Source organism: Clinocottus analis, unplaced genomic scaffold (assembly GCF_023055335.1).
Source record: "Clinocottus analis isolate CAN_PGR_092001 unplaced genomic scaffold, fCliAna1.0.p SCAF_12, whole genome shotgun sequence".
NCBI lineage: Eukaryota > Metazoa > Chordata > Actinopteri > Perciformes > Cottidae > Clinocottus > Clinocottus analis.
Window position 1 is genome coordinate 17183980 of NW_027175843.1, and position 11447 is coordinate 17195426.

An 11447-nucleotide genomic window follows, 5' to 3' on the forward strand; every position below is an offset into this window, starting at 1 on the left:
TCATTCCCCCTTTTCCCTTCTTTTCCCTCCTCCATCCTCAAATAAGCCGGTCTTAAAGCAGATAAAATGGTCTAAGGCAGATTATGCTATTTGATTGCTTGTTTTCAAAGTCTGGGTTGGGACCTGAAATGCCAGACTGCTTTTGTTTAGAGACCCACAACACATGAACATGGGGATTTTTAAAGAGCCGGGGCTTCAGTGACACTGACCTTCTTCAAAGTTAAACCTTTAAGAATAAGTAGTACATCAAGACTTGTAGGATTTGTAACTATTTGTGTGTGTTTGTCATTAGTCTCCACATTGATCATGGCTGGTTGAGACTACGTCTTTGATTACTTTTTATTGCTGCAGAGGCGAGGACTCGTGTTCTTGAAATGTGTGCGTGTGTGTGTGTGTGTGTGTCTGTGTGTGTGTGTGTGTTCTTGTGTGCATGTGTGTGTTCCTAGTGTGTTAATAGATCAAAACCATTCTTTGAATTCTGTCAGGTGCCTGAGCGGCGGCTTAGTTTTTGTTCACCACAATTCAATTCAATAAAAAAAAAAAAACAAGAATAGCAATCCCAGAAATAGTAAAAGCCTCTAGCTAAACTCAGAAAACTCTCACCGACCTCGCAGGCTAAATATTTGACCTAATGCTCGCGGGTTCTTAGAATATTGCATCCTGAGCAGGTATCGTGTGACTCGCAGCGTGACAACAGTGTCAGCTCTCTCACACACGTATGTTTTCATGAGACCGAGCCCCAGCGAGACGGATCCAGTTTCTCCTCTGAGACGCCTGTTGAAAAGTGAGCTATAAGAACTAACGCGTTTCTCTTCGGATGAGCGGTTATAGTTGAACTCTATTAAAGAAAGACTGCTTAGATTGTTAATATACTATATACAGTATATATATACGTATTGTGTGTGTGGTTTGGGGCTCTGGACAGCAGCGTTTCTGTGCTTGAGAAGGAGGTTGAAACAAGATTTTGAGTGATGAAAGCATAGAGAGAAAACGAATGGAAGAGCATTTCAATTTAATTAATTTAATGTAAAAACTTAGATTGACTCCAGGAGGAATCTAGTGTCCTTAGTAATTCATCCGGGATCACGGCAACCCATGTACTTTAATTGCATCCGACAAAAATACATTAAATGAGATAAATTAATAATCGACCACGAACTGTCACATCAATGGAGAAACTTCAGGGGATCCGTAGATCAAATTTAAAGTGTAATGCGCGATGTGATTATCACCTCGACGTGATCCTCGGGTTAGCGGTACAACGGCAGCTTCGTTGTGGCGTGACGCGGACCAGTGTGACCACTGTGTTGGGTTTTTGTATCCATGGCAGACGAGGACACGTTAGGCTTCTGAAAAAGGGAGATGGCTGACGGCACACTGAACGATCATGCTACACACACACACACACACACACACACACACACACACACACACACACACGGAGAAAAGAAGCTAATTCCGGCGCCAGCTCCTCTGTATCTCATTCAGATAAGGAAAGATTGTCGATGTGTGAAGTGTGAGACCTTGAATGAGAAAGTGATCAGTGATTCAGAAACTCTAGAAAACCAAGGTTCCTTGAAAGCCACCCTTTTGTAGCTCATGTTAGGAGTGGTGCTCTTGAGAAAGTGTTCCCCTTTGTTCCTCTTTTAGAAGAGGAAAGTAACGGTCAATTTTTTTTTTTTTTTTGCAGCCCTAGAAATCATCCGTGTCTTAATCCACTGATGCAAAGGCTCTGTGCTCAGGCTGCTCAGAGCACAGCTTTACAATCAAAGCCAATTTTAAACCCTTAAAGAGTTCCTCTGAACTTTTTTTTTTTAAAAGAAAAATTAAGCTCACTGGTTTCCTTGAGGTTCTGTGTCTTCCTCTGCACCTCTCCTGCGTCTGTCCTTCCATTATTGCTCTCTTTTATCTCGTCTCCATCTACTTTCCCCGCCTCCAGTTCCTCTTTATTTTGACCTTTCCTCTTCTTTTTCACGTTCGTTCTTTCTTGCGTTCTCTCCCGTTCTCTCCCTCCGTCTTTCTTCCTCGCACAACCTCTCCCTCAGCGGGTTTCTTTCACGGTGAGTTGACAGAGTATTGAAGTTTCAGACAAACCCTCTAATGCAGGATTAAAGATATCATGGCAGGATTAGCTCTCTCCCTTCACTCCCCTTCCCTCCCACCCTCTCTTCTCACTTTCTCTAACCCCTCTCTGTTTCACTCCATTCTTTCTTTCTATAATGCCTCCTTTCTCCCCTCTGCAATTTCCCTCTGATTTCCCCTCTTCCTCTAGTCATTTATTTCTCCCTCCACTCGAGTACCTTCTATGGGATCTTGCCCTGATGAAAGCAGCCGTGTCCTTCCCGAATACAACCACTTAACACTCCTCACCCTTCGTCCGACTCAGCCAGTCACTGCATAATCAAGGCTTTGCATTCTCCGATCGACTCTGAACGCATCGCATGAGCCTCTTCCTGTCAATGTGCGGCTAATTGTTGTGACGTTTGCATCAGCCAGAAACGCAGCATAATTGAAACACACGTGCATCAGCATTTTGTTTTAATGAAGACTTGAGATGACTTGGAGTATGCAGTTTGGTGTTTAAATAGTGGGAAAGTGAGCTACTTCTGGAAGTGTTTGCTTTTATATTGTGTTTAGTTGAATAGCAGCAAGGGACATAATTGCAGCTCACTGCTGCAGTAATCGACAATTCACTAAATCCCACCCCCGTTAGTTACTGTTAGGTCTGTCAAGCATTACATTCTCGCTCAACATGTATGCAATTTACATTGAAAACAATGGCCAATTTAACACTAGAAATTCTTAGTATTTTCTGAAACAATAGATTCTTGATTTTTCGACAGGTAGACAAAAGCAGGCTTCTCATTTCTTGCTGGCTCTCATTGGCTATTTAGCTTATCCAAGCTGTACTGCGTCCTAGTATATGAATCAGAAAATGTCAGACATTCTCACAAAACAGTACACAATATGTTTGAAACCCCACAAACTAAGCTAGTTTAGTTTTAGGCAGCTAGCTAATGATGTAAGCCTTGAAAGCAATGCCTGTTGCTCCTGTGAGTAGCAAGCTAGTTAGCGAGACTAGCTAATGATTGCATTTCACGATAGCTTGGATAAACACTTTGTTTAAGCCTTTCCTTATGGGCTTTCTCGTGGGTTTTGGAAGCGCTACGGCATAACACACTCGATTCAGCATGTGCAGAAATCTAAAGCTTGACAGATGCCTAGTTACCAATGCTAAGATATGATTTGACCAATGCTGTCTGGGGTAGGGGTCTAGCGAACAATTCGCCAGCTTTTTGACTCTCCAATCGGGTCTGCATGCCTGCCTCGCCCGTCCACAGTGCCAACCAGTAATGTGTCCTCCTGCCCTCCAGGGGGTGCCATGTCTGGGATGGAGCCCACAGTAGACACAGTGGCGGTGCAGCCTGTTCCTGCCTACTGGTACTATGTGTTGGCGGGAGGCGCTGCCCTCCTGCTGCTGGTCACTGTGACCGTGGTGGTGACAATGTGCTGCCATCGGTACCACTGGGCGCCCAAGAAGACCAGCGCTGGTCACCACCATTCAGTGGCGTACCACAACAGCCAGCATCCAAATCCGCCGAGTCACCAAAACTGCTACCAGAACCAAAACCTCAGCTATAATCTGATCCAGAGCCCCAACCAAAACCACCTGTACCCAGGTACCGGGCCCAATGTTGACCCCATGCTCACCATCAGACTGGAGAAAGACGACAGCTATGATTCCCGGTGTTGAAAACAACTGGACTTGTGAATGATATCTTTTTATTAGAATGCTTTGTTCAAATAAAGCGCTTAAAGGGTGTCAAAGCTCCCTGAAATACATGATCAACAGCAGTGTTCAGCATGATGAGAATCTACATAGAAGAGACACTGCAGCTCCTGTTGCTCATGACTGATCTAATTCACTGATCAGCATGCACCTTTGCTAAACTTCCTTGTGGGCTGCCTCTGGCAGAACGAACTTGTGTAAACTTTGCCATCGCTGGGGAGAGTAGGTGAAACAACTTTAATTGCCAATTCCAATGGCTGACAAAGGGCCGGATCACAACATTAGATTGCTACTTTTTTGATGTACTTAGGAGCTTAATGGCTTCTGCAGCTGCACCCCAAACCTGGGAACCTGGACATGAAGACTGCCTGACAAACTGTGGACAAAACATATGTACGCGCAGTGCACATGTCATTGTTTCTTCTTCTACAAACGTCAGAGCTGGAAACGTCTGTCTGCCAGCGCTCCGAACTGCAGCTTGGACACTGCCTGCCTCCAAATACTCTGTCCGACAGAGAGGGGATTTACACACAGGTACAGGGAGATAGAATGTGTGCTGCATAAGGAGGAGAAGTCTATTTCTCTGGGTCTGAATGAAGCCGCTATTTATTCGTCCACTAGCCTTTGAGAGACCGAGAGTGACAGAGACAGATTAAGAACAGAGAAGGAAGAGGTATGGGGAGAATTAGCGCTGCCTGTCCAGCCGTGACAGATAGACGGCTGCACATCCACTGTGGGTGGCTCCTTTGGTCTGTGAACGAGGAATCAGTGTTGTCTGGTTTACACGAGGTGTGTAGGGGGGGAGATAGGATGAGACGGCTTACATCGCATCCTGCAGACCTCGAAACAAAACACCGGCTCGGCATCCAAAAACACACAAAGGCTCAAAAGTCTCATACACATATGCACGGACACTTCAAAACTTTTCAGCGGCTAATAATTGAGCCGTGCGTGTTTCCCCCCCCCCCTCCCCGGGTGTGCGTTCTTCATAACATCCTGATATGCCTCTTACCTCTTCGCCTCCAGAACGAGGTGGTGCCTCAGTGTCAAATCGGAGTATGAATGGACTCTATACAGTTTTGCCTTGATCTTATAAATAATCCAATGCCTGTTTGTTGATGTTCACATGAAACATTGTTGTATGCGCCGCACACAGACTGGATGAATGAACCGAATCAAAAGTCATGTGTTGAGTAAAAGATGCATTTGTTTTTTCTTCTTTTCTTTCAAGTTCGTGCAACTTTAAAGTGTTTTTCTGTTCAATCTTTTTGTGTGTTATACCACGACAAAATCAATAATTTGTGAGAATCTGAATGTTTTGCATATTTAGCCCGGTGAGCTGACAATGTGGTGCACAGTTTGGCCTTTATTCAACAGGTGAGACCAAACGAATGCTGGAGGACGGAGTTTCTTACTTACTTCTTGCTTTTCGAAAGCCCACTGGTCTCGGTTCACTGGTCGTTTATCTTTTATCATTTCATTTCCTATGAAATGTCAAATAAGACGCAGCACTATACCGTCACACCCCTCACAGATTTATTAACCATCCGGCTCACCTTACATGTGTTTTCAGTTTACGATGCGATGTTTTGATTATGTCGAGGGTAACATCGGCACTTTTCTGCTTCTTGATGATGATTTATTGACGTATTTGATGATTTGTGCCAATTTCTTACATTTACTGTGAATCTTAGTAGAAACAATACGTTGAGTAATGTGCTGGTTGTGAATAAATTGGAAGTTCTTTCTTTGCAGTCACATGTTACAGGATGCCTTCATGTGCTTCTCATGTAAAGTACTTATCCAATGTTTATTTTTCTACCCGCTGACTATTGTTGTAAAGCAGCAGTTATGTTGATTGTGTTCACTGAGATGATCTTAACAACTTTACTTCGGTTGAAGCCATTTTGCAACAGCAAATATTTGTCCCTCTTAAATCACAGAAGGGGCTCAAAATGGACGCAAATCAATATGTTGTGTGAAAATCACTCAGAGGGCGTTAAAAAGAAGTCATTTCATTTGCCTGGTGTTGGTTTGAAAACCTCAGTATCAACTTCTAGTCAGATGACAGGCCTGTAAAAGGCACCGGTGGGGCGTTTATTTCCTGGATTTCTCAGCAGCTTCACCATCTTATGCTGTGTTCACCCCCCCTGCACCATTTTGTTCGCGCTCAAATCCCCCAGCCTTTTTATCAAAACCCTGCTTGTTCCTATTCTACTCCTTCCCTTCATTGCAAATCCTCCCAGTAAAAAAAGAAGAAAAAAAACACAGGAGAGAAAATGAGAGGCAGAAAAGGACGAGAGCAAAATCTCTCAGAGGAGCAGGGCCCATTAAGCGAGCCCCCTTTTCCTCCGAAGAATGCGCCCAGAGATGGAGGAAGATGAAAGAAGTAAAAAAAAAGAAAAAAGCCTGCTCTCTATACTTTCTAAAGATAGATTATTTTTTTTTAGAGGAAGGCTGACAGGGAGGCAGGTTGGAGTTTGGATTGAAGGCGGGAAAGACTTGAAGGAGGAGGGCAGGTTGTTTCAAACACAAAAGCAGATGAAAGAAGTCTTTTGGCAGAATGGACAGTGAGATGGAGACACACACACACAGAGACACACTAAACTCACTGCACACACACACACACACACACAGGCTAACAAACACAAACCTGCAGCGCTCCGTATTGACTCGTTCCATCAAATTGTGTCTCGTAAAAAAGTGGTTTTGTGCTTAAGTCAACAAGTATTTTCGTTCTATTGCGCTCGCGTATCCATCCGCTCTCCCTTCCATTTCAATCGACTTGTGTATGATTTACTCGTTATATGACTCACTGTAGCGGCGCTGTGCCGTAACCCAATCAATGTGGGTCCGAAATTCAAACGAAGAAATGATATATGACTGTATTTATGTTGTGCTACTTGTGCACTTTTCTCTCTCATTCTCCCTCTCTCTCTCTCTCTCTCTCTCTCTATCAAACTTTTTGCAAGATTTGGAAAATGTGCTGGCGTCTCTTTACGCAGCGCTTTCAAATCAACCCTCACCTCCCTCTCCCTTCTCCATCACAGACTACTTTGAAGCCCTTTAATATTTCTAATTAGTTAATGGAGCTTATTGCATTCATAAAACCCTGCGGTAAGCATTTCTAGCCCCGAGGCCTTTTTTTCTTCTTCTTCTTCTTCCTTTCTGCCTCCTCCCTCTCTGCTCCTGGAGAAATATTACGAGTGAAAGCACTCTAACAGGTCCTCGGGCCCCCGCTGCAACAGCGTACGGTGCCAAAGAGCCATCCGTGTCTTTTCCTGAATTCAAAAAAAAAAAAAAAGCCCTCTTTTTATTCTTCTCTTTGCTAATTGGAGAGTGGAGATAAAATGGGGCTACAGGGAGTTTTAATCTCCCTTCAGATCCGCGTGATGATTCTTCTCAGGATCCTATAGCCGCCGGGCTTTAAGCCAGGATCATTAGAAAGTGTTCAACAGTCGTCCAAAGAGTGTCCGAGCATCTGTCTCTTCTTCGTCCCGCTTCTTGTGCTTCGCGCCTCGTCGATGTTAATGTTTCGTCGGGGCGCGCGGTGATCTCGGGTTGACTGTGAGAAAGGAGAAGTTAGAGCCCCGCGGGTCTGTTGTGGCAGCGTATACATTTACCAGAAGACTGAGTCGATGCTTCCGTGTGCTCGTACGACACCAAGCGAAGCCTCACACGGAGACAGCGTTTCAGTATCGGAGAAAGACAGGGTGAGCTCCAGCGGGCCTGCCGGGATCAGCCATGTTGAGCCAGTGGAGCAGGAGTTTAAGGGTTTTACTGAGAATAACATGACAGCATTGTTTTATTTAGTCGGGCGGTTCAGACAAACATTTGACGACATGTTCGTGGTCTGCAGGCCACTGGAGCTTTCCAGGCTTGCACGCTTTGAGACGTCCGTTTGTTTCAGGAACCTTTTTGATCGCCTGGATTTCCTTTTGCTCTCGATTTCAGTGATGTGACATCACACATTTTAAGGGTGTAGTGCGATTTTTTTTTTGGCGGGGGGGGGTGGAGAAAACCTACCTTGATGATGTCAGTTTTAATCCAATGAATCGATGATGTTGTTGTTCCTTGATTTCTTGTTCAAATAATTGAGTTTTTTTTTTATATTTTTCGGTATGTAAATCTGTTGGCGGCCTCAGCGAGGGATGAACTGGTTTTAATTCAACCTGCGACTAGTTTAGACGTGAGTAAACTTTTGAAACGTTCATCCCTGGCTTCAGCCGCCTCGTCGATGTGTTTCCTCCTGTGCACTTTCTCTGCCTCCACGAAAGAAAGACCTCAACTTTATGATTGTCTGTTTGCCTTGTGCTGGATTTCACTGTTGTGCACTTAAAGCAAATTAAATATTGAACTCCAGAGAAACATACAAAAGCCAGAGGCACACATACTCACCCCCGTAATCAGATAATTAAATAAGCAAATTCCCAACAACCATCGACATCGGAGAATGAGTAGACTCCATTCAGCATCGGGTTTATCGGTTGCAGTAATTTATTCTGTTTATTCTCTAATTGGGTTTGGAAGCCGACTTTGGGTCAATTTTAAACAATTAAAGATTTGATTGATTCACTTCTGTAATTTTAAGGAAATTACCTCATATTTAAAACATGAGCAAATATCTTCATTTCACAGATAGCAGGTTTAATTTAAAAGTATTCACCTCTCATTACTTTACAGACTGAAGACTAGTGGAAGTTCGTAGATGCTGTTTATAGATGATAAAGTCTGGATGCCACACAAAAAATGACCTTATCTAGCGGAGGAAATGAGGCTGCATATCTTTTTTTCATATCAACTAAATGAGTTTTTCACCTGTTCTTTAAATATCTATAACAGCTTCACTCTATAATACATTTCTGGTTGCTTTGCCACAGCAATAAATGATTATCAGCTGCTCAGATATTGCTCTATTTTTTCTGAGAATTTTAATCTAATTTTCCTTGAATAAAAACTGAATTGAAGCCGAGTTGCGCTTCCAGACCCGTTAAAGCCTTGCACCTCGGCCTGCCTCAGACATAGAATGTGCTATTTTAGCTTGTTGAATTTCATGGTCTTGGAATAAAAAGAAAATATATTGTGGGGAATGTGAAGGTAATAAAAGTGATATTTTTCTATGAAACAGTTGTGGGTGTCTTCTTTTTTCCCACAGCGTCTCTCTCTCTCTCTTTAAATAAAACGGTTTAAACTGTAGGAGATCTCTCGCCTGATATCTTCACACAGTCAGAACAAGATCACTCAGTCCTTCAACTCTTTCTGCTGTTTGTGCAGTTTGATTTCCATCTACAACTGTAGCTTGTGTGCTGACAGCGTAAGAGATGGAGCGATGCTATCACGACATGCTGAGGACTCTTGAGTGGCTTGACTGGATGTTTGAGATTAATACTGCTCTGTTCTGATCTCTTTTTTTTTAACAGATCCCAGGCCCATAGATTTTGGAAAAGATCCCGTTTACAACCACAAGACCCCCATGAATGGAGGTGAGGTTTGAAGTCCCATCCTCTCCCGCTCGTCTCAGCCCGAGGGCGTACCGGCTGTTCTCCAAGTCTCGCCCAAATAATAGGGAAAGAGCTCTTAAAGCAGAGGCGTGCCCGTGGCTCCTCGTTTTACTTTACACGGAGGAAGCCTGTGGCAACAGTGACAGACAACCTATGTTGTGTGTGTGTGTGTGTGTGTGTGTAGAGACAGTAAGAGTGTGAGGGAGAATCCCAAAGTGTGTGTGTGTGGGCATGTGGGCATGTTAGCGTGTGTTTCCTCTCCTCTTTCATGTTCTGTGGCAGACAAAGTGAGACAGACAGCTTCCTCCTGGGCACCGAGAAAACATCTGTCTGTAACAATCACGGTTTACTTCCTGTGTGTGTGTGTGTGTGTGTGTGTGTGTGTGTGTGTGTGTGTGTGTGTGCGCCCACATGCATGCGTTGTTATCCCTTGTTTCTCCAAGCCCCTTGACAGATACAAGAAGAGTACTCAGCCTTTACCTCACTAAACAAGTCTGTTTACTGTCTGTTTATTGCCTTCCTCTGCGCATCCATGTGTGTGTGTGTGTGTGTCTGTGTGTGTGTGTTCTGCCATAAAACACTCTAAACGCAGTCCCTAATTGTGGATTGGCTTGTTCATGTGTACACATTCATTAAGTGGATTAGCCTGATTGCGTATGCCAGCGAGATGTGCACACTTCAACACACACACGACACATCGGAGAGCACCTATAAAGTAATTAATTTCATTAGGTTTCCAAACTCATGAAGTCAACAACAACAACAACAACAACCGAGGTAACAGAATGAGCTGTTCTTGAATTAATCTGCGATGATGCGGGATGTTTGCCTCCGGTACGGTGACAGACATCAGACTGTGACTTGTTGAAAGCACCAGTTAAAAATGTGATCAATACGCAGTAAAACACTCAGTTCATTACACTCAAGCGACTTGCTGCTAATTGCAGAGTGTGGAATAAGCAGTAGCTCGCTGTGGCTAACGTTAGCTAACTTTAGATATATATAGTTATTGATAGAAGTGACGTTTCTGAGTCAGTTCTGACTCTCTGACTCTCCTCAGCTCGTTACATTACATTTTAACACGTACCACTATCTCGTGGTTGTCCCTTGTGGACACAGTGGCAATGTTAAGTCAAAGTTACATTGATATTCCAACGTTTTAGCTCCTCCGTTTCAAATAATTTATGACATTTTCTTTTTGTCCTTGACCTGCTACTTTGACACGATTAGTAAGAGGTACCAGATGGTAGAAATATGTCACATATCAAGTAATCATAACCCCAGAGTAGTCTTAACTTAATAATTGATGAGAAGAAATAGGATTTCTAGATGCAGGGGACCTATCTGTCATAGCAGCAGGTGACCTGACAGAGCCAGAACCAATCCAGTATTTAATCGGTGCTCATGAAATGAAATTCCTTGTGCCCATCGTGACATTGCGGTTGTAATTGTAATCATGTGAACTGTCGCATTAAACAAAAATAAATGCACTGTAATTTGATGGGATGTGATCTGTAGTAAATCACCGTGAATATTGTGTGGTGTTTTTCTAAAGTCTCCTCTTCCGTCTCCAGACTACGTCTTCCCAGGTTGGCCGTCCTCCTTCTCGACCCCGTCCTCCTCCGATATGGACCCCTCCTCCGTGACCCTGGTGTCGGAGAAAGACAAGGACAACGCCTGGCTGTACACGCTGGACCCCATCCTCCTCACCATCATCGTGATGAGCTCGCTCGGCGTGGTGCTGGGCGCCGTGTGCGCGGGACTGCTCCTCTACTGCACGTGCTCCTACAGCGGGCTTTCCTCGCGCTCCTCCACGACGCTGGAGAACTACAACTTTGAGTTGTACGACGGGATTAAGCATAAAGTGAAGATAAACCAGCAGAGGTGCTGCTCAGAGGCATGAAGACGAGGAGAATGATGGGTGGAGGGGAGGGAGAGGGAGGTGGGGGGGGGGAGACACGTCTCGTGATCTCCTGCAGAAGTCATTTAGTTCTCGGTTTGGACAAAGAAATCACAAAAAGGAAGCGCTATCTGTTATTTCAATCCCCTCCGTGTCCCCGACATAATATCCTGCTCTGATGTCTAAAGGGGGTAACATTCAGCCCGGAGTTCCCCCTACTTGTGTGCTAGTGGGAACTCGTGACATTGATCTCCCC

At 44.2% G+C, this 11447-nt stretch overlaps 1 protein-coding gene across 1 annotated transcript in view; it reads left to right on the forward strand.

The window, feature by feature from the left end:
- The window catches only part of LOC137782629 (neuropilin-2-like), an 88738-nt gene extending 77533 nt beyond the window's left edge, over positions 1-11205 (forward strand). Inside the window, exons 17-18 of the mRNA XM_068572072.1 lie at positions 9211-9273; positions 10866-11205. Coding sequence (XP_068428173.1) covers positions 9211-9273; positions 10866-11194 — 392 coding nt within the window. The 3' untranslated portion in view covers positions 11195-11205. The remainder of the gene's footprint in view (positions 1-9210; positions 9274-10865) is intronic.
- Positions 11206-11447: the final 242 nt, after the last annotated feature.